Below are 24,843 nucleotides of genomic sequence, written 5' to 3'. Positions count from 1 at the left end.
AACTGAACAAGAACTCAGGTGAGCTGGGCTTTGACACTGCCCTGTGTGCAGCACCACTTTTCTTAAATATGCTCCATAGTTCTGTCTTTGCAGCAGGCATGTTAACCCTCTATGCTACTTTATGCTGAGTCAAAGCTGCCACTAGACAAAACGACCATCTCTCTCGCTAGCCGGAACATTAATCACAAGAGGTATCTTGACATTTTAATTGTTTCTTGAAGTCTAAACGCAGGTTTCGGAAGTTATTGATTAACACAGCACCCCCCTAAGGTCAGCGCCCGGTGCAGTCTCACCGCTCGCACCACCCAAAAGCTCGCCCTGGGAAGTACTACCCACTGCTATGCCATTGGAGCTTGAGGTATTAGCATCTCCTGTGGCATCATTTGCATCTGCTGTTGAATTTGTTGTTGTGGTACTTGAATATGTGGCACCTGCTGTTGGGGAACTTGCATTTGTGGAATCTGCATTTGATTATTCATATTTTGAACATTTACATTAGAATTCAGATTTTTCGGTCCTCTCAAATTTGGAAAAAGATAATGTTCATTCATCTACACAACAACTTCCTGCACATTCAAAGGACATTCCCGCTTCCAATGTCCAAGGCCCCCGCACAAGTGACAAGGTAACATTTTATTAATTGCTTGCATATTATCTGTATTAACATTAGTATTCAAATCAACATGATTTCCATTTCCACAACCACCACCGTCCTTTTCCTCTCGCCTGTTCCTGACTCTGAATCACTTGCATGTTTCCCTGTTGTTGTGGAATTCCCTGCATCCCTGATTGTGCTGCTCTAACCTGCATCACCACTGCCTTTTCTTTCAATCTTTTCTGCTTCATGTAAATTTCGTCATTGTAATCTTTAGCAAACTGCAATACTTAATCAATCGGTTTTGCTTGCCAGGAAATCAAATGACTCTTAAGCATGTTACTAATTTCAGGTCTCAACCCCGGCACGAACCTGAACACAAAATGAATCATGCCTTTGGGTTCAGTTGACTCTGTACCACTGTAATGATTGAATGCCTGCAGCAACCTTTCATAAAATGCACGTATTGACTCTTTTGCTTTCTGAGGTTGACTATCAATTCTCTGCCAATCAATATCTGGTGAGGAAATTCTCATTTTCAAAATTTCAATCATTTTGTAATAGGTTTTCATTACTTCAGGAGACGGTGCACCTGTAGCCAGGATGCATGAAGGCTCTCTTGTCAGCCAGTCAACACTCCTTTTGCATTCAATCCATAAATCAGCTGGGACTGCTATTTCTTAAAAACTATTTCAATCCTCCCACAAACACTTTGCAAGTTTCACAAACCTATCTGACTGTTGATACCATTCCACCGGCTTCTCTCTCAATCGTGGGTAATCATTAGTGAATGACAAAATATCACTCCTGCTTCAAGGGACATGAACATAGTTCCCTCCAGGAATTTCTCTCATTGGTGATATTTTTACTAGACTATCAGTCTGCTGAGTGTCAGTAGAGATCGAAGTAACAGACTCCCTTTTCTTCTGTTCTCTTTTCTTTACCCATCAGCCTTCCCATTTATCTAATGCTCCCCATGTTTGGATACTTTGGATTATTTCTCTAATGTGATTTGTCATTCCAAGGGTTCCCATGTTTTCAATGTCTTTTGAATCAAATTCTAATCTGCTACTCCTCTTTAATGGTTTAGATTTCTCAATGTCCAGTTCTGAAAATTACTGATGTGCCAATCCTGCTCTGTTTGTGACATCTTTCCACATGAAACTTAACTCATCTTCATTATATGAGTCAATTCTATCTAATTTAAGTATTCCCTCAATAATTTCTTTTAATTCTAATTTGAATCTTGCTAGATTCAATGTTCTTTCCCATTTAGCAACTGTTTTCATTGCTGATTCTCCTCTCACTTTCTCCAACTATTTTGTTCATTTCTGACTTGTCAAGCCTTGTGAAAAACATTATTATTTACATTAGGCACACATTGAGGAGTATTACATAGCGGACACATCACTCTCTCAGGTGACACTAGAACCGAATTTGGAGAGGCCAAATTTTGTGAGATCGCAGGACAAGTTACATCTATAGGCGGACCTATTTTGTCAAAAGTATGAGCTATTAGAGACATGGCTCCTGCAGTAGCATTAAGTTTCTTAATTTCTGCATTTGAATTAAACGGTGAAAACAGTGCAGCATTAACTAAGTTAGGATTCTGCATATTGTTCTTATTGTGTTCCTGAGCATACAATGGAGCAACTGGACCAATGTTGACAGGAACTGTTAAGGCTTCTGGAATTGATAAGTATTCTGATTACTAGAGTAAATTATTCCAGAACTCTGACCTGTAAATACTGAGGAATTCAGTTGTGATATTGTTACTACAGTATACATTGGCATTGTCTGAGCTTGATTAACAACTTGTACAGGAGTCACTGAATTAGGTGTAGACTCCACCTGGACCATCATTGGTTTCTGAATAATCTGTGGTGCAACCAGAACTGTAATACTCGGTGAAGAACTAACAACAGGAACTGTTTAATATATTACAGGCTGAGCTGCAGTTTGAATCACATGAGTCTGAGTTACTGTAATGATAGGAACATTTGTTGCAACCTCTACTTGACTCTGTGATACTAATCCTGGAGATGCATTTGAACTAGCACCTTGATTTGCCTCTTCTGCTGCCAATTTCTCAATAACTGTGTTATAAATTTATCATCAGCTGATTCACTATAATAAGTCAGTGATCCTTTAGCTTCATCTAATGTCGACTCAGTTACTTCAGAATTCTTTTTCTTTGTCTTCGGTCTGACACTGTCCCCTTTCTCTTGTGAAATTGCAGGAAACATTACAATAACGTGTAAGTTTTCTGTTCAGTATGCCATTTGGCTTCTAACAATGTTTTCTTAGCTTTTCGCATGTGTCTCTCAAATGTAATTTTTTGTTGTTGTCTGGCTACTAACTCCAAAATATCTAAGGCCTCAAATTGTGCTGGTCTCGAAAGGGGTTTAATTCATGAAGTACTTTTCTCAAATTATCTGAAATGTTCATGTTAAAACTTCCACGAGCAGGAAAAGCTAAGCATCCTTCCTTCTCTATTATTTTGCAACACTGTTTTAAACAAATACATGCTGATGGACCTTTCTCTTCAATTACTAGGGAGGCAGGTGTACCTTGTGGCAGGGCAATTTCTCCTATTCTAATTGGAATTAAAGCATCTGCTCTTATCTCACTTTTTAATGCTTTGAAAAATTTCATTTTTACTTTTAATAGGGCTTAAACTACAAATTCAATTCAAAACAGTAAGTATTTTAATCCCAAAATTCTTTTTGCTTGCTACTTTCACCCAATAGCTGTTCATAGTTGTCCACCAATCTGTGCACGATTCCTTTCACCAACCGTCCAATCACAGCATGGACCCAGTGCATCACACTTGCTCACACAGTGGCTGATAAAGCCTTGCGACTTGTCCTTCAAACTTGATTCACACAAAAAAAGAACTGCAAAATATTGGGAGCACTAAAAGAAATCAACAAACGCAACTTGTCTGTTTACTACAGGTAGGGCTCAATCACGTCGGAAGTCTTATGGAAATTTCAACTGTAGCCTTTCACTCAAACAGCTACTGATCCGTCTGTGGTTTTCTCACAAATACAAGTAAAATTCAACCTGCAAATTTCACTCTTGATTAATACCAGATCCTCCTTGTGCACTCGGGAATCACCTAGTACCTGTCAACTAGCGCTCACTTAACATGCACACTAGGACTGCAACTACACCAACTGTAGACAACAAGTGTCTTATACACTTGTACAATACTCCGGAGTCTTAGACCTGGCAGGGTCTGTTACAACAACAACCACGTGGGCAATTTTTTAGCACAAAGCGCCGCATTCACTTGAAATACGACAACTTCCCTAATCTCACCCTTTTGAGTATGCAATCTCCCTACTCAACTACATTAGAGTACACAAACTCCCTATTTCTCTCATACATCACAATTCACCTGCAATTTGGCAAAGCATTGCAAGCGCCCACCCTTCTTAGAACTCAAACAACACTGGAAACACTGGGAGCATAACAATCTAATCTAAACAAGTTTCAGCAAAACCAAATCTCTCTAAACCAGGATGATCTCTATCCTATTGAGATGAAATCACATCTAAACAAGCATTGGCAAACCAAATCTCCAAAAATTAGGATGATCTCTCTACCATTGAGCCAAAATTATACTCTGCTACCAAATTCTGTGGGCGTGTGACCTAAAATAGGCTAAGGTGACACGTAATAGAGCAATGACATCTAATACCCTCAGAGGTTGACTCAAATCTTTTGATTTAGACAGGAATAATATGATCATCAAATCAAACAATGAGAACTAATAGCAATAAACAACAACAATATTCATTGAGGAGTCAGTAATTTATACACATCATGACCTATGTGGTCATGAATCATCACACCAATTTAGTAAAGTTTAAACATTAATAAACATTGAATTTAATTGTTGGGTCAAACATCATAGCCATCAAATTCTGATTTGGAAAGCATGTGTGTACCTGGACTTTGCGCATGCAAAAATTAAAAATGAGACAAAAATTATTTTGGAAAACATCTGACTATGGCGTTAACAAAAATATACAGTTGGATTTCTAAAGGGAAGAAAAACCTACAAAGGAAAACAAATGCACATTGGTTATACCTCTCCTAAGTGAAACAGCAGTCAGCAGAGTCTTCTTCAGCAGAGCACAGGAACAGCATGTCTTCAGCAACCAGCATCAGAAACATGGAAAGGGGCAATAGTTCAGTAATGTTGGGCTTAATGTATCTGAAATGCTAAAATCATAAGCAACTGGACAGAAAAACTGCCCATAAAATCTGAAAAGAGCTGAACAGAACTGAACTGAACAGAAACTGAATGAAATCTGACTTACATCACCTAAATCTTTGCTAAATGAAAGTCCGCAAAGTTACTAGCTAAGTTCCTATTGGGCAAGACTGTGAGCTGTGATAGTGAGCAACCAATTGAATTACATCCTATCTCCATTTGTATCTTTCGTCATTCTTTCTCCAAGAGAGGCTCATGTTGCCGGTCCTCTTCAGTTGGCAGTTTCCGCAGAATAATAATTTTGTAGAAAATAGCACAGAACGTGGCATTTAGCTGACATTACTTCCTACCAGAAGCTAAGGCCCATTGTTAAAACTTGCAATATTTATTATAAGTCAGAACAGAGAAAGCAGTAGATTTCCACTGTGAGCTTTCAATGGGATATTTAATAAACAATATTTGCAAAAGTATTTGAGTAAAGTCAGCATAACATTTCAACATTGTGCTTCTGGAAAAATACTAAAACGCAGGCCTTTTTACTAATGCTAATACACAACAACTAAAACAATCTTTCAGTTGAACCATATTTAGTACATTATTTCTCAATTAATAATAATTTCAAATCATTAGTTTTGCAGTACATGTGGTTATTATTTATCAAAATACATTTTCACAGTCACTTTTTAAACATGCACGTTTTATTTTTCTAACACATGTTTCTCTAATTAAACTCTTTAGTACATGTTATTTCTATGATTTGTTCGCTCATATTTTTATTAATAATGTTTGCTCTCTAACAGGGTAAGCCAGGGGTCAAGCTGCGAACCCCTGGTGACCCCTAAATGACGTCCATGCTTGCACCTCATTTTGTTTTTCTGTGCTGGAGGTTTTAAAAGTTGGAATGGGCTCTTTGTTTCAAGTCAAGTGCACAAAAATTAAACAGTCATTAACAGCACTGCTGAGTGACCGTCACATCGAGATTTCTTATTTAAGCACAAAAACATGCAGGGAGCACCACGTCCATAAAAACCCTATTAACTAATTAGATAAAATTGTTGAATTAATAACTTGAAAACTACGACTTAGCAATTTTCAAAATTATTTGTACACACCATAACGTTCCGTGTGTAGTGTCTTTATGGACACGCTTCATCGTCTGCAGATTAGTTTTACAAGTAGGAGTGTGTTTATTGTCAATAAGAACATTTGGGGTTCGGAAGTCTGACACCTAGTAGTGGTGCTGCCCTTTTGACCAATAACAGTTAGAACTCTTAGACAGGGTAAAGCACACCCTTAATCGGAAAAGCAAAACTAAATGTTCCACCAAGGTAGTAGCCAGAAAATTAAAATACCCCCCCACATCTAAACAAAGCCATTATGGCACCAAACAAATGAAGCATGTCATCACGACTCTCCCCAGGAGAGTTCTCTTGTCTCTTTCATCTAACCATCTATCCAGTCATCCTTTCATCCACCTGCTGATATCTACCATTTTACCTTTACATTCGGTCATCTATTCTTTCATTCATCATTCATTCTTTCACCATTCTGTCTGTCCATCCATATGCAAACCTATCCATCCATCTCTAAACCTATCCATTAAACCTATCCATCTCCTTATCCATCCAGCATTTCACCTATCCATCTCTAAATCCACCCTTTATTCAATCCCTCCCTTTTATTCCATCTATCCCCTTCCACTCATCCATCGATCCTTTCACTAATCTATCCCCTTCCAAACATCCAACCACCCTTCCATTCATCCATCTATCCATTCATTTACACTTTCACTCATCCATCCAACTTTTATTCATGTATCCATTCCACGCTTTCACTTGCCTGTTCCTCCATTCACCCTCTCTTTCACTCATTCATCCATTCTTTCACTCGTCCTTCCATCTACCCTTTCATGCATCCACCCTTCCTTTCACTTGTCTATTAAACATTTTACTCACCCTTCCATTCTTTCACTCATCCATCCTTTCTCTCTTATCCATCCTTTCTCTAATCCATCCTTTCACTTATCCATTCATCCTTTCTCTCATCCATTCAATATTTCACTCCATCATCCATCCACCCTCCCTTTCACTCATCCCAAACATCCATCCTTTCACTCACTCTCTCACTCCTCCATCCATCCATCCTTTCTCTCATATTCCATCCGTCCTTTCACTCATTCCTCCACCCTTTCTCTAGCCATCCCCTTTCTTCATTCAACCATTCCTTCTCTCATTCATCCATCCACCCTTTCATGCACCCATCTACCCTCCCTTTCACTCATCCATCCATTTTTCACACAGCCATCCATCCTTTCATTCATTCATCTACTCAATGCAGATTTCACTCACCTATCCATCCTCCTTTTCACTCACATCCATCCACCCATCCAATCACACACTCACCTTTGTCTGCCAAGCTGCAGACAGAAGGGGCCAATCAAGAACTTGACCCCATCTGAAGCTGGTATCGTTGGGTGTTCATGACGCCCTATCCTCCATTCTTTTACTCATCGATCCTTTCGCTAATCCATCCACCTTGTTACACCACTCATTCATCCATCCACCCTTTCACTCAACCATCCATTCTTTTGCTCACTCATGCATCCAAACTTTCATCATCCATTCACCTTTTCACCCATCCATCATCCACCCTTCCATTCACCCACCCTCCATTGCATTCATCCACCCATTTTTAGTCCAACCACACAACATTATTTACCGTGGGGCTCTTGGTCCGCTCACTACTGCCATTGGTAGTTTGACTCTGAGAGAAGCACATCTGCACACAAAGTAGTTCCATTCAGTGTTAGGGGCTACTAAGGTAGTGTGTTCTTTTTTTAGACCAAAAAACGATCTTTGCTTTTAGGATTTTTTTTCATTTACAAAAGTCATGATAAAGCAAAGCAATCATCAGCAAAATCAAAAATCTGATAGTCTAAGACAGACCTAATGGCTTTGCCAGTGCTTGTTTGCAGTCGCATTTATTGTTATGCATGGTCGATTGATTTTCTAAATTGTAGTTCGTTTATTAATGTGCAAAGATGGTTTCACTCTCACTGCCAAATTCTCCAGATTATTTCTTCTAATTCACATGCTTAAAGAGATATCAAGAAAGTAAAATTTACCAGTATTTTAAAATAAATGTATTTACCTTTTGCCAGTTTGTTCTTATGTGGGTCTTTATGTTCACAGTTAAAGACTATTTCATTTTATCGAATCATCTTTTTGTCATTTGGCAGCTCTGTCTGAAGCTCAGGATATTGAGCTGTACCTGAGACTTTTAAAATTTTACATCGCATACATGGAGGAATCTAACTTTCCTGAAATTGAACGCCTCATAGCACCTCTTTACCACACCATATGCCTGATATGGATGCACTGCAGATATTATTGCTCTCCTGCCAGGATAGTTGTCCTGCTACAAGAGTTTTGCAATCTTCTAATCGACAGGGTGAGTTAACTACCTATGTTGGTCCAGCCAGCACGCCATAAGCTTATATTTTAGACGATTTAAAACCCGCCTTGCCTATGAGAAATTTATGTACCATGTCTGAATTATATGCTCGTTGTGATGTTGCTTATTTTGCAGGTAATTTTCCGTTTTCTTTGGCTGAATATCAATCAAATTTCTGCTATAGGACACGTTTGTATATTTTAATTCCGTAAGCATCACCAGGAGTTCGAGTCCTAGTATTTCTCAGGTTCCAAAGGTTTTTAAAGAACCTCTGAATGTTTTAGTTCCAGGGTTGAATTTCTTTTGTTTCAAAATACGGGTATGCGTTTCACTGCCTTTATTAAGCCGTGCACTACCTTTACATAATTCAGGAAAGAGTCTATGAAGTATCTAAACCAATTTGAAAAAAATCTCACTAAAGAACTTGTATTGTGTAGATAATGTTCCCAAGGATGATGTCATGTTGCACGTGGCCTGCGTATGACCAAAAACTAGCAGCTGTTGTCTTAGAAAAGATGTTTTTCAAATTCAGATTTCAAATGAATTCAGGCAGCAAAAATGTTACCATTGGCTGAGATATATTCATTATAATGTTCAGCTTAAAATGTTTCGAACTTTGTGGAACCACCAAAGGGTATAATGAGATATGCATTAAGAACCTGTAACAGAAACTCAATTTCAAATATTATATTCAACTGTCCCAAAATGCCTTTATGACACGTTTTTCTTGGCGGGACCAAAAGTGTGTGAAGTGGTCACACTGTCAGTTGTTTCATATGTTTTATTCAATTGTTTTTTTGTCATTTCGTACATTCTGAAGTTAATAATGTATTTATCCGAAGTTGTGTATTTTCAGTTATGAGAATGATGATATGTTCTCTTATAAGTGTATGTTATAGGGTTCGAAATATTTCTGTTTTATTTCGGCTGTATTTATTGAAAATGTGCTTCTAATGGGTTTTGGTTAATAATAATAAAGATTGACTGACTGACTAATGTGAATTGAATCGGATTTGCCACACTGGCTTTAATCTGCGATCAATAAAAACTTACTATATTTCTTTAATTGAAAAATATTAATCTGTTTAGCAGGCAGCATTTAAAACAGTCAGAATTGACCATGTGTTTGTGGTATTGTACTATTACAATTTAAATGCTACCTTGCCAATGACTCCACAATAAGGACCAGGAATCAATAACTGTAGACCTAACAGCTCCTGGCATGGCTTTCCCTGTCGTTTGGCTTCTGACTTCATGGTTTCGATCTTGTGCTGAATTTCGATTTTGCTGTGTTTAGGACTCTGGGCACTTTACCACTGCTGGTCAGTGCTAAAGTGCAAGTGTTCTCTGTCTAAATTGTATTGGTAATTGGTTTATCCATGATTGGGATATTAGATTTACTAGTAAGTCCCAAGTATAGTGCACCATGTGTGCCCAGGGCCTGTAAACCAGATGCTACTAGTGGGCACTGATTGTGCCACCCACATCAGTAACCCTGTAAACATGTCTCAGGCCTGCCACTTCAGCGTCTGTGTGGGCATTTAAACTGCCATTTCGACCTGGCAAGTGCACCCACTTGCCAGGCACAAAACTTCCCTTTTATTACATGTAGGTCCTCCTAAAGTAGACCCAAGGCAGCCCCATGGGCAGGGTGCAGTGTATTTAGGACATGTACTGATGTGATTTACCGTCCTGATAGTGAAATACTGCTAAATTTGTTTTTCACTATTGCAAGGTCTATATATTCCATAGGGTAACATTGGGGTTGCCTTGAAATATCTTTTAAGTGTAATTTCCCATTGGGAGCAGATAGATGTGTGGAGTTTGGGGTCTCTGAACTCACAATTTAGAAATAGAACTTTTGGTGAGGTTTGTTTTTGAATGGTAAGATTGAAAATGACACTTTTAGAAAGATGGCATTTTCTTGCTTAACCATTCTTTGCCTCTACGTGTCTGTGGAATACATGTCTAGGATAGGATGACAGTTGGGTTCGTTGTGAATTCACTTTAGACAGTCACACAAAGGGAGCTGAGGTTCCTGATGGGTCTTCCTGAACTAGAGTGGTGGAAGGAGCTGACACTTGCACCTGAGTATGGCTGTGCCTGTCCTTACACAAAGCCTTCTCCAACCCCTGGAGTGTGTCTTGTGCCAGAGCAGGGAAGGGCAGTGTCTTTTGCTCTACAAAGACTTCTCTTTGACATTTGCCAATTTCAAATAGACAGAAATGGGTATAAGAACTGGACCTCTGACACCACGAAGTTGGAACACTTGTGGACTGAGGACATTCTGCCAGGAAGAAGAGCTGGATGCTGTAGGAGGGACTGCCATTCTGCCTGTTGCTTTGCTGTGTTGGCCTGCTGCTTACTGCTTCTGTCCTGGAAGTGAAAGGACTGGGCTTTGCGTTCTACATCCTACTTTCGAAGGTTCACCAAGGGCTTGAACTGAGCTTGCCTCGTGTTAAGAGGTCTCAAGGACATCAAAGACTTCATCTGCCAGTGCCTGGACTCTTCTGCTGAGAGTCCTGGCTTGCCAAGTGGTGCTAAATCCAGTCCCTGGGCCCTTGTAAGTACAAGCTGGTGATCTGAAGGTGAAAATCGATTGAACGACTGCAGATTCGACGCACTGCCAGTCCCGCGGCTGAATAATTGATGGGCCACCTGCAGAATCGATACAGCACCTGCCTCGCAGCTGGAAACGCAATACACCCCCTGCAGAATTGGCGCAGCACCTGTATTACCTTGGTCCCATCACCACAGAGCATCTGGGTTTTTCACACATCGTCCCTGGGCCTCAATTTCTCATTGACCCCAAACTGCAGTAAGGAACTTAAGCTGCGTGTCTGGAAATCAACTCATCACATTTCATGCAAGGGAAGAATTGATGCATCACCTTCCCTGCGAGTAAGAAACCAATGCATCTCCTCACTTGCATGGAAAGAATTGACACATAACGCCACCTACGCAGTAAGGAACCAAGGCATCTTTGTTTTTGACGCATCCCACGTACTTTGTGCTACAAAGATACAACCATTGATTCCTATGGATTAAGACTCTTTTAAACCCATAAAAAAGTGATATTTTTACTTGTGTATGTTGGAGTTTTGTCATTTTAGTCTTGTTTTAGAACTTGAGTTAAAAATGTATAAAGAAGAATTTGTAAAACAGTGCTTAGAAGCCAAAAGTGCCTACCAGGGACCTCTGATCTCTCTGGGCCAGGGCAAAATCAAAAGGTCAGGCTGCCCACGGTGAGGCACGGGCCATCTACAGGGACCCAGTTGGGCCTGCTAAACAAAAGTATCTTAAATCCAGGTTGCGGAGCGAGGCATCGATCCTGAACCATGCAGTAGAGGGGATTTGGTGCTTTTCTCCGTGCAACAACAGTGATGTGCTAGTTCTGAGATGCAGTGAGGCTGCGGTGCGAGCTCCTGATGCGTTGACCTCGAGGGTGAATTGGGTAGTCGAGGTGATGCTTTGGTTCCGATGAGCGCAGGGTCTGCGATGCAGAATTTTGGCATTGTCATTGAGGCTGCAGTTGAAGAGGATGTCAGGACCTTGAGCAGGGAAAAATGCTGCAGTGTTGATTCCAAAGACAATGCACTGGTTTTGAGATGTATGGTACAGCGGCGATGTGAATCTGGTTGTGCCAGTTAAGACCCACGCAGTAGAGGTGTTTCGTCAATTTTCTCCACGCACCAGTGTTGATGCATCGATTCTGCTCCTACAGCAGAGGATGTGTCGGTTCCGCTGGAGCAAGCACCTTAGGCCCATTTCCAAGGGTCTAGGACTGGGGTGTCACCACTTGGCAGGACAGATTCACAGATTCACAGATTGCAGAGTCCTGTGGCAGGAGCAGAGTGGTTGGAAGTCTGTTATTTCACTGAGACGTCAGATCAGTAGGCCAGCCAACAAGCCCTTGGAGTCACTCTGGGTTCTGAGTTGGAGAGATTTAGGTCCAGTCTATCTCACTCCAAGGCAAGAGGGCAGTAGACACAGGTCAACACAGCAAAACAAGAATCCTACAAACAACAGTCCAGCAGAGTGGCAGGCCTTCAGCAGTACAGCAGTCCTTTTTCCTGGCAGAGTATCCACAGGTCCAGAAATGTACTAAGTTAGAGGTGTCTGGGGTCCAGTTCATCTACCCTCTTGGGCCTTTGAAGTGGGGGAGACTTGAAGTGCACATAGACTCTGTCCTCCCTGCCCGGGCTTCAGGCTCACTAGAGGGGAGTTATTTATCACTTTGTGTGTGGAGAGGAGACAGCCTATTCAGAAGTAAGCGAGGCTGTGCCCATCTTCCCCTTCCTATCCTCCCAAGATGGCCCATCATACCTAAGCTTCCATTGTGTGTGGCTGTCTGAGGGGAATATACAAAGCCCAGCTGTCACCTACCCCAGACAAGTGATGAGAGACAGGCAGCAGGCACTGAAGGGCTAAAGTAAGAAAGTAGCAACTTTCTAAAAGTGTCTTGTTTAGAATTACAATATAAAATCAGATTTCACCATAACTTGTGATTTTAACATGTGATTCAAGAGACACCAAACTTGAAAAGTCTATCTCTTCCTGATTACACATATAACATGTAATAAAGTAATCCCTAGTGGTAAACTATTGGAGAGATGGGTCTTACAGTAATGAAAAATGAATTTCATAGTTTATCACTACCAGGACATATAAAACTTAAAAGTATATGTCCAACTTTTTAAATACACTGCACCCTGCCCTTGGGACTGTCCAGTGTCTACTTTAGGGGCGATTTATATGTATTAAAATGGAAGGTTTGGGACTGGCAAAAGGTTTACTTTTCCAGGTTGACATAGCAGTTTAAAACAGCACACTTGGGTTCTGCAGTGGCAGACCTGAGACAGGTTTAAAGGGCTACGTACGTGGCTAGCACAATCAGTGCTGCAGGCCCACTAGTACCATTTAATTTACAGGCCCGAACATGTAGTGCACTCTACTATGAGCTTCTAAGTAAATTAAGTGTGCCAATTGGGTATATGCCAATTTTGCCACGTTAAAGGAGAGAGCACATATACTTTAGCACTGTTAAGCACTGTGCCCAGAGTCTTAAAGCCAACAAAAGCAAATTCACCAAAAAAGGGGTGGAAGAAGGCAAAAAAATCTGTGGATGACCCTGCAGAAAGGGCCATTTCCCACTTTTTTCTATAAGGAAATGTCTGTTCTCCTCCTAAACATAGAATAGATGTAGAATCATATAATCAGGGCTCTAATTTGAGGGTTTGGAAAGGTTTAGGAAGGTGTCGGCATACTGAATACTTCAGTAGAAGTCTTCAGGAAAAGGAGTTAGTGTTTAGTATTAAGCTTCACACTTGCAAGAATAAGTCTCAGCAGAGAGGTCTGTACCCCCTCAAAGTCTAAAGGGAATCTGACTAACCACTAACTGTGTTAACACCAGTTAAAACAACAGAAACTTCAGCAACATTCATATCTTTTCCTAATTCATAATGAGAATTTGCAGCATCCCTTAGGTTTTCCATTGCATCAAAGCTAAAACAGTAAATGCAACCTTGAACATCTCTCATTCCTGGTACATGAGGAACAGGAGGCTTCTTCTCACCATTAGTCCCCATGCTCTTTGCCAAGTTATTTTCTTTAAGTCTCACTACCAGCAGTCTAATACATACAATACTCCTTTCTCTAGCTAATGAGAATCGTGATAAAGTTCCTGCAAAAAAACGAAAGAACACTCTAACATTGCTAAATACATTTCAGGGTGAGGCCTGCAATCAAGCTAATTTAACTGAGCATTTAATATGTGCTTCAAATACTTGGTCATACATTAGCATGTGTAACTTGAACAATAAATGCAAAACGTGAATAAAATAATACATGTTTACATATCAAAATATATCTTGAAGTGTAAGTGTAAAATGTGAATACGGATTACATGTAAGCATAACAATCCTTAGCATCTATAGTGTTAATGTACTGATAAAGCAATTTGAAATAAGCGTTTAAGGATGAATCTACATACAATGCCTTGTAATCCAGTGCATGCAGAGTATCATCTATGGAGTTCAGGGTTTTAGGGTAACATTAGGTTTAAGCTCAGATAATGTGTATAATGTAGATGAAGATAATCATGAAAGCAAAAGAATCAACCCTACCACAGTTGCTAGTAGTAATCCAACTGGTGTAAACCTACATCTTAGTTTCCATTACTTCTTTAGAATCAGACCGCTGCACAGAAACTAGCAGCAGAGTCTTATCCATGTGTTTCTACTTGTGCAAATGGCAAAACAAAGTTCATGTAATGTACAATCAAATTATTTACAAATCTTCGTGATCCTTCCTTAACACCTTACTATGTCTTGTTCTCAAAGGGCTCCCTTACGCTGCTTCTGCAGCATCTGGCCTAAGGAATCTTCTTAACGATTTTCAAGAAAGTCTGTTTAATTTCTCTAGTGACATCACCTATCAAAGTTCAGTTCAAAGAATGTCAGTAGCAACTCAAATCAGTTCATTGAATGAGGGAATTAAACCCAAAGCACAGTTCAGAAACATTCTCAGCCAATGGTCTCTAGTTTCTACTCAGCTTGACACAGCACTAGGCCCTTCGCCAAGGTCTCAGTCTGGCTCTGGTAGTGGTTCAGGCCAAGACTCTTCAAACATCAGTTCATCAAGACCCCCTCAGGCTGAGGATGGGCTTTCACAGGCTTTTGTCGAGTCTCAATACTTTGTTCAACCTCTTTTCACTGTCTTTCAATTGTGGCTGCACTTCAGAGAGAGGTACTGTCTTATCATCAAGCGGACACCCTACTCTATGAGTGTGGGATGCTTGAACCCAGTTCTGGAGACCACTACCCTGAACAGCTGTATTGGTAACGAGGATGCCCTGGAACGGTCCTTTAAACCGAGGTTCCAAACACATCTTCCGAACGTGCTTCTTCATCATGACCTAGTTGCGGGGACTGTAGTCATAGAACTGCTCCAAACATGGAGAGGTGCTAGCAGCTTCAACCTAGTGGGACACAGAATGGACCACATCAGCTTTTTTTTTTACAAAAGTAAGTGTATGATAGTCAAGAACTATGTCATTCATAAGATTCACCTGCACCACCATACCAGAAGCTTCTGGCAGTAACTGCAATGCAGTTTTTGCTCCGCTTGTAACATTGTACACAACATATTTAGGACTATTATTATTGAAATGAGTTCCTCGGTCTGACTCCAGCGAAGTTGAGAAACCAAATATCGGTATTAGATGCCTCAACAACAGCTTGGCTACTGTGAGACTTTCATTTCCCTGGTTGGGTAGGCTTCCACCCAACGCAAGAAGATATATACAGTCAATAGGACAAATCTCAGGCCATTGCACATAGGAATTTTGATGAAGTTCAGTTGCATCCTGTTGAATGGCCCTTCTGATCTCCCTACATGGCTTAATGTCTCTGGGGTTCTTTTCCCTACATTTATCTGCTGACACACAACACATCTGTGGCATAAGCCTTCAGCCACCAGTCTAAATCGAGGTTTGAACCAATGTTGTCCGAACAAGCTGACCATTGCATCCCTCCCAACATGTGCAGGTTTAAGAAAGTGTCTAGCCATCAGAGACAGCAATCTGGTAACACTGATCTATCATGCACAGAAACCCATGTGTCATTGTTACTCTTTACACAGCCTACTCTGACCCAACTCTTCTGTTCTGCCTCTGGTACATCTTCTTGCAACCTTTACACTTCTCAGTTGTTGTCAACAATATATTAACCATTGAATGTTTGAGAACAATGAGCACAGTACTGAGCAACCTCATCAACATATCAGTTGCCACATGTGACATAGTCATCTCAGCTTCGATGGGCTGAACACTTCACAACTGCAATTTTTGGAGGGAACTGTGATGCCTCCAGCAAACTCATGACACATTCCCAGATGCGAATAGGGGATCCTGATGATGTCATGAACCCTCTTTGTGACTATAACTCTCTGAAATCATGAACAACATCAAAGCCATACTGACTGTCTGTCACTCTCAGCTGTTCAGAGACACTGCAAGATCTAGTAAAACCAATCAGTTCAGTGACCTGTGCAGAAAACACTCCTCAGAGCCAGGAGGCTTGAACTACTCCTTTAACTGTACAGACTGCACATGCAGCTTTCAGGGTTCCCTCGCTGTCTCATAGGCAAAACCCATCGACAAACAGTATGTAGTCAGACTGTACCAGTAGCTCATTTTGTGTACCTGGTCTTGGCTTGGTGCATAGTTCTGTGACATCAAGACAGTCATGCTCTACCTCCCCATCGTCATTTTCATTCTCAGAGAGAGGCATTAGAATAGAAGGATTCAAAGAAGCACACCTCTTCAAAGTGACATTATTGGCAGCAACTGTGATCTGTTCATATTTGGTCAATTGACTATTTGTCAAGTGCTGAGTGCGTATACATGTCAGCAAGATCTCAACATAGTAGGGCACGAGAACTGCTAGAGGATGTCCCATCACAACACTCTCATATCTTTCTATGCTGACACCTACTGATGCTACAGCTTTAAGACACCCGGACAGTCGGGTTGCTACAGGATTTAGAGTAGCATAAAAGTTAGCCACAGGTCTTCACGCATTTTCATGCATCTGTGTAAGCACTCTCACTGCAAAAGAAAGAGTAAAAGCTTTATTATAATCATGTATTCCCAGTGTCGGGGCAAGACAGACACTTTCTCTCAGCCCATGGAAGGTATTCAAACAATCGTTATCCCAAGGTATCAGATCTGACACATCTTTGTGTTTCAGCCTCTGCAAAGACTTTGCAACTAGCAGAAAGTTGGGTATTCACTGCCAACAGTAGCCCACCATTCCCAAAAACATTCTGACTTCTCTATGGGTGATTAGCGGATTCATATTAAGAATTGACGAGATTCTATCTTTTGACATCTTCCTCACTCATTTCTCAGTGTGATGTCCGAGATACAGAACTTCTCTCAGACAATACTGTAGCTTACTTGGGGACACTTTATATTCATTGTCAGCCACGTGGTTCAACAAAGTAATGGTACCTGTTACAAGCTTCCTGGATGTCCAAGGCCACTCACAGGCCATTGATATACTGGATCAGGACAGAGTTATAGGGCATTATTATGGACTCAAAGTTCTTCTTAAGGATCTGATCAAAGATTGAGGGACTTTCTCTATACTCCTGTCGAACTCGACACTATGCCAAAACACGGTTCTGGAACCAGGAGGCGAAAAGGTACTGGCTGTCCTCATTCATTGGTATGGAGAAAAATGCCTGGCACAAATCTATTACATTAAATCACTCAGCTCCATATGGAATGTGAAACAAATTCACAGCTGGAGTTGATCTCACAGGGAACAACGTTATTAATCTTTCGCAGGTCCTGCATACTGTGGTACTTACTGCTAGGCTTCTGCAGAATCATGATGGGTAATTTAAATGAACTCCCTATTAGCTCCTTTAAAATGGCTTGTTGAATCATTGGCTCAATGCCAGCAATTGTTTCGGGAGTCAGATTGTGTCCTATGTCCTTTCAGTCAGATTGAGACCAATGTCCTTTCCTGAGAAGTCCCAGACTTCAGGCTTTACCATATCTGGTGTCCAATCATCAGTTGTCATCAAAGGGTATTAATCCAACGTTTGGCATTTGGCTCATCAAAGTGAAATCAACATCATCATGAGTCTGAAACTTCACACCCTTTGGCATGCAATACATGGTGCAATTTAACTTGCACAATAGATCTCATCCCAGAAGATTTTCAGGACTTAAATCACACACTTCAAACTGGCAATTCTGCTCAAAGGATTCATATAGGCAGTTCCTTTGTTATGGGATTTGTCATTTGTTTATTTGGGAGTCCTACAACTTGGATTCTTTTTCACAAGAGAGTTAGGTTTGGAACTTTCGTTGTTCAGTAGAACAAGTAGCACCAGTATTGATCAAAAATTATATGGATTGGCCATTCAGCCCACCTTCCACAAATGGATCACTCTGGTCTACCTCTAAGACTGCAGCAAGTATGTAATATTCCTCCTCCCTCAAGCATCGTTGTTGCGACGGATTTGAGCCGTAGCCCTCAAGTGTGTTCAACATAGGAAACTGCTGAAACAGATTTTGATTTTGGTTCTAGAAAGAATTCTGATTAAGATTCGGGGCATGGTTAGAATTAAATCTGGTATTATTTACATTTTACTGAGGCATCAAGGCTTGTGGGCCCTCCATCACTGGAGCTTGTGGCACATTAGGACCTTACATTCTTGGTCTCTGCACATTTTGTGGGTGTACGGGATTATAAACCTGTGTCTGCGTGAATCCTGAATTGTAAATACGATTCTCATTCAATATTCTGTTGGAATTAAGGTGACATTCCCACTTCCAATGCCCTAACTTTTTACAATAATGACATGGATTTGATCTCTTCAATGTTGCTATGTGAATCCCGGTACTCAGGTCAATGGGAATACTGTAACCTTTAGCTTGTTGTGGGTAACCATTTCCACTTTGCAATACAGGGAATCCCTGCTGATAGACACCTTGCATAGCACCAAGATCCCCTACATACAGTGGATGCTGACTTCCTCTCTGTGCTGCTTTCATCTGTGCAAACATGAGCTTTTCCTTCAATCGCGTCTGTTTCACTTACAATTCTTCGCTACAATAGTTCGCATACCTCAAGATCTCATCGACTGACTTATTCTACCAACAAATCAAATGGTGGCGAATCATCAAACTAATCTCAGGTCTCAATCCTGTTACAAACCTAGACACAAAGTTTTCCATATCTTTGTTTTCAAGACTTTCCATCCCACTATTTAAATGCCTGCAACAATCCCTCATAGAAAACATGCACAGACTCTTTAAGCTCTTGGGTTGTTCTATCCATCTTATCCCAATCAATGTCTTTCTCTGGTATCTTCCCTTTCAAAATGGTAATCACCTGTTGATGCTTGTTCATTACCAAAGGCAATAGGGCATGAGATATCTGTTTTCTCTGGCCACACGTTAGCCACTTTACACTCTGACCACAAGTCACTCAGTACCACATTGTCAAAAAAAGGTATTCAAATCCACCCACAGTACTTGTGAAATCTTCATAGATTGATCAACCTGGGTATACCACTCCACTGGTTTTGCTCTTAACTGTCAGGAAAACTATTGCCAGCGTTGTTAAGTTCTTCCCTCAGCAAAAACGATTCCCCTTTTCCTTGTACCCACGTTGGTTGCAGTGGCGTCCTCACTCCTGGTGGCTCTTGCGGAGGCTGCTCTTAGAACTAGCTTCTTCAGGTTTAACTGCCACTCATAATGGTGGCCGTAAATCCTTGTGAGGTCAGCGCTCTAGTGTTTCTACCTTAGTCTCGTGCTGATGCTTCCCTCCAGCTGTTTCTCTCTGGAGCCCTGCACTTCAACTGTCATCCTGAGGAGAATGAGCAGTGTTCCTGAGGCGCTTTGTTTCATAGAGAATTCTTCCAGTTTTGAGTAATTAATTATTTTTCTTGTTACGATGTGCACACCAGCTACTTTTTCCCTTTTGAAGAAGCTGAATTTTTTCCTTCTTCCAATAACTGTCTATCGGCTTTCTGAGGAGAATTTGTTTTGGCTTAACAGAACTTCAAGTTACTGCAGTAAGGAATCCTTTTGTGTGATTTCCAGACTCGCCAATATATATATCTACATATATATATTCAAGAACTCTTTGCTTTGCAGACTTGTCAGTCTTAGAGACAAACCTCAGTGCTCAGACTAATTCCTAGAGACAGTGATTGAGAAAACTGAACCTTGAGAAGGAGTTTTCGTTTCCTGCAAAAGACATTAGTAGTTTGTAAATTGTGAACTTTTGAACTGTTCTCCAGAGAACCTTGGAAACCACTGACTCCTGGAGTAAAGAAGATAATAAGTTAACATTGCTCTCTTAGAGAGAGGCTAGCCTCTCAAAAGATCCAGGTTAGGAGAACGATAGAATTGGGTGAATGTGAATGGCCGAACAGTTGAATGCACAGTAGGAATGTACTTATCTATGCTCTTATCACCCGACTGCAGGTCCTTCCATTGAAGAAATCCCAATAAGAAGAAAGGTGCAGGTTTTCAGAGACACACACTGAATGTCCTATCTTTAAGTGGGAAACACAGGCTGGAACTGGATCTGGAGGTGGTCTCTCTTTTTCTATTCCCATTCCCTTTTCCCCCCTAGGGGATGCAGGGTTCAGATAATCAGTTAAAGTCTGAGCACACATCTGTCAGAGGGAGTTGGGTAAGAGGCATCTGTTCCGGTGGAAGTTTGATTTAATGGGTACTCAACTAAGATCAACTTAGGGAAATCCTTTGTAAATGATGCAAGATCACTCCTGCTCCATAAAACATCAACATACCCTACACCAGGCACTTCCTTTAACGGAAAATCTGAAGTGTCCCCTCCATCCTTTGAAGACAGAGGCAGCTCTTCTTTTGCTTTCTTGCAATCTTTCTTCTTAGCCTATCTGCCTCCTACTTGTCCAACTGACACCATTTCCAGATGCTAACAATTAATTTCCTAATTTGCGTTTTATTCCTGATGTCCTGATACTAGGGATGTCATTTTCATTACAACGTACACAATAGCTTTTCTGCAATGATTAGGTCCCACTCAGATCTATATCATATGTTAGAGCTAATTCAGATAGCTTATCATGAGCTTGTCCTACATGTTCAGTGACATCCTTGCACATGTATATGAGTTCATTCTCTTGATAAGTATATAAATGGGAAATATCAAGGTTTCCTAATATCTCATCCAATTCAAATTTCAGTCTGACCACATCCACTGTGTTCTCCCTTCCAGGAGACTGAATTTCACTGCTTAACCCTGACCCCTCACCTTCTTGTAGCGGCCTATTGGAAAACCTAATCAAGTCATCTAACTCTCATGAATTAAAACCATTTTGGACTCCAGAGATATTGGACACTATCCCTTTTCGGGGGCTACTTCTTGAAATACACTGAGTTGAATTCCAAATCGACTGATGAGAAGTTTGTGATCTCTGAGTGGGATCTGCTACAGGGATTAGTCCTGTCTGATTCATTGTCAATGCTACAGGTGCACCATAAGGTGTAATCACCTGATTCAGAACTAAAGGATTTCCTCCCATCTCTCCCCGGCCAGGGACAGCAGGAGCAGTAGTTGACGTATTTACTCCAGTAGGAACAGTCAAAGCATGTGTTATGGTTCCTGACGACTCAGGTTTATACAAGGGAACTGAGAGACCAATAGTAACGGGAACAGTTATTGCATCTGGGGCACTGGGAACAGCAGAGTTAACAGGGACGCTAATCCCTGACCTCTCTCCCATCCAGTTCTGACTGGTATTTACTCGGTGGCTATTTCAGAGTCTCCACTGGTCACAGCACTATTTATTCCTTTGGGCTGGGTTACATTATAAGGAGGTAGGCAAGTTGACAATAGCACATCTAGGAAATCAAGAGACCCATAGTAAATTGGCTGTTCTTATATCCAATCAAATGTGTAGTTCAGTCACCTCACTGATAGCCAGAGGATTGCTCTTTGACTGCTGGTGGAGCCTTCTTTGACAAGTCTGCTGGTCAGTCAAAAATGGCTGCCCATCTTCCACAGTGTCATGCCTTTTATGCATCAACAGGTGGACTATAATTAGGGTGAACTTGCTGACACTTATTTTCCATGCCCAAGTATGATAGATGTGGCTTGGAAGATTTTTTTCTGAAAAGAAAAAATAAATAGTGATCTGGTCGTTTGGCACTTAGTTGTGCTGAAAGTGCATCCTCTGCAGTGCTGGGTGCTGTTTCTGCACAGAGGTGCATTCATTGAGGCAGGAATCTCTCCATAAGATACATGGTCCTTCTCTTGGCAGAGGCTCTACTGACCATGTAGTAAGCCACCCCCAATATTGACAAATGTTTTCCTACCACCTCCAGCTAAGCAGAAACTAATTAACAGAAAGGTGAAAGAAATATGTTCAGCCACACTCACAGCTCTTTCCAGAACTAAATTTAATTATCAGTGAAGCAAAGAAATATTTGATTTTTGAATCTTTAAAATATATTTTGTTACCTAAGAGTTTATTTTGTTATAGTTGGAGCGGTGGGGAGCACTACACTTCTACTGTGCTCCTCAGCTGGAGGCCCTGTTAAGCAATAAGCCCTTGAGGCAAGTAAATTCTTGTTGTTGTTGTGCTTTAGATGGAGAGTAGGTCATGGTGTGGTATTCCATGATTAACAAGAGACTAGCCAACCTGTGTTATGTTCCCCCTGAGCCCTTTTCAAGACAACAAGGGGTATGTAATACAAATCAAAATCCTGCATGGTTTACCATGAGAATAGAGATTTGCAACACATTTTTGGTTGAATAAGGATTGAAGGGAGAACTTGAACCCTCATGTAGTTCAAAGAACTAATTCAAGAATACTTCCCATGAGGAACAGGTATGTGACAACTGTTTTGAATGTGGCCTATACTCCTGTCTGCTTTGTGACATAGCTCCTCCTGGTGTCTGTCATCAGTGGAGGTGTTGAATACAGCTCTCCCTCTGGGTGGGAGGGAGGTGGGGGGGCACTTTGACCATCAGAGGAGGTGTTAATGTCCAGATGCGAGTGCTATTTTAACTCTGCTGTTGTGTTGCATAACTTTTGGAATTTATTGTCCATGTTCTATCTTCCATGTACTACTATGTCAACTGCAATTGTAGGGCCAAACATAGTGGTGTCATCAGTATTGCTACTTATCCTCACAGTCCACAATGGGAGAATGTGTAACCTAAATTTTACTGACTGTTGAACATGCCTTTAGTTGTGTTTTGTCAGCTGTGAGGGAAGGTCCATTGGATATGGATGTCTAGGAAATGTGGATCTGACATGGGCATATGGTTTGAGATTCCACCTCCCAAATCACACTAGGGATTTCAACATTGTACCTCATGTGTGTTGAGTGGCTAACACTGACTCCTATTATGATAGTTGGCCCTGTCTTGGTCTATTTGCAGGGCATTCATGTGGTGCAACTCTGGTTCCTGCCTTGCCTGTTGTCTCCCTCGACACATGTATCCAGAATATGTCTGCTTTACTATCATCCTTGCTGCATATTGCTCCCCATTCTGTCTATCTCACAGACCTTTGCAGGACAATGGGTTGACTGTTATGACATGTTTTACAACAGAAAATCTTACTCATTACAATAAAGACACGTAGGCAGTACCTGTGCTCAAAGGTGTTTAATTTGATTCAAAAGTGCAATGGGTGATTAGTGGGGTCATGGTGAGTGTAATCATTAGAGTAGTTGTACCAGCTGTTGGTAGTCCAGGTCCAGTGTCCAAGGGGCCATGGGAAAATGGAGGCATGACAGTGGACAGGCAACAGGGTGTGTCAGTGGCAGACAAGGGAGAATGTTCAGGAGAGGGTCACTTTCTGGCAGTCATCTTGGCATCAGGCCCCGAAGGATGTCTGATTGGACATCCTAGCTTGCGTGGGGGTTCCTCAGCTACAGAGGGAGGGGTGCTGGTGGTCTTCAGGTTCTCTGGCAGGGCTCCATTCTACTAGCTGCCGTAGAAGTGGAGGGCTCTGTTGGAATTGGCTAGTGGAAGGGGCCTGCTGGTGGGTGGAGGACGCACACAGGATGTTGGCCAGTTCCTTCAGCACTCCTGCAATGGAGGCCATGGTGGCATTAAGGTTCTGCCACTGCTGCATGGCTTCCTTGTGGTATTCCCCCTGCAGCCTCTAGTTCTCCTGCACGGTTGTGTGGATCTGGCCTATAGTGTTCTGTCAATGGTTGTATGCTCCCAGGACATGGGAGATGACTTTCTGCCCAGTCATGTGGTGTGGGCCTCCCCGTTCCTCAGGCCACAGATGCCCTCCCACTGCCCCGGCTCCCTGTGCCCTTGGCACAGGGTGCACACTCTCAGTTGCACCAGGACCTTCATCATCTTGGGTGTGTGACCTTGACTCTGGTCCCTGTACTGTGAGGCACATTGCTGATTGACCGGTCCTTGGGAAACAGGTTTCAGGATGAAGGGTTGGCTATGCTGTAGTAGCCACATAGGTGGGGGACTCTGATGTGACCAGGGTGGGGCTGGTGGTGGTGGACCGACCAGTTGTCCCAGATGGGCCAGGCAAGTCGTCAATATCCAGACATCCACTGGGACCTTCATTCTGGGGAGGGCTGTCTGTCTCTGGCATCTGCTTCTGGGTGGCAGTGGGAGCAGGACCTGTGGATGGAAAGGGAGGGAGTTACATTGTAGAGATGTACTTGTTCATATCGTCTGATGTATGGAGTAGCTTGACTTCTTTCCCAGTGATGGCAATGACAGATGCAGAAATTGCTTGCGGGTGACAGATTGTGCCATTGTTTTAATTTTCCATTGAGGGTTGAGGACAGTGAATAGCATTGCTGTCATTGCCATGTGTTGGAATGCAGTAGAAGCGTCAAGTTGGTGAGGTATGTCCTATGGTTTTCCGTGCCGCTGTTCCACTGTGAAGTAGGACTATGATCTTTTGATGCGTAGGGAGTGATGCATTGTGGGTGTTGTGGTGCTTTGCCTTGTGATTGGTATCCGTGCATTAGGGAAGGACTGTGTGGGGATAGTGACAGTGGGGTGGT

The 24,843-nt window shown here is 41.6% G+C and overlaps 1 protein-coding gene across 1 annotated transcript in view; it reads left to right on the top strand.

The window, feature by feature from the left end:
• LOC138283610 (dynein axonemal heavy chain 11-like) overlaps positions 1-24,843 on the top strand; it is a 2,790,563-nt gene that overhangs the window by 154,952 nt on the left and 2,610,768 nt on the right. Inside the window, exon 9 of the mRNA XM_069221547.1 lies at positions 8,059-8,270. Within this exon, the coding sequence (XP_069077648.1) occupies positions 8,059-8,270 (212 nt within the window). The remainder of the gene's footprint in view (positions 1-8,058; positions 8,271-24,843) is intronic.

This window comes from Pleurodeles waltl, chromosome 3_1, assembly GCF_031143425.1.
Source record: "Pleurodeles waltl isolate 20211129_DDA chromosome 3_1, aPleWal1.hap1.20221129, whole genome shotgun sequence".
NCBI lineage: Eukaryota > Metazoa > Chordata > Amphibia > Caudata > Salamandridae > Pleurodeles > Pleurodeles waltl.
Note: the sequence above shows the minus strand (reverse complement) of the source record. Positions and strands in the feature narration are given on the sequence as shown.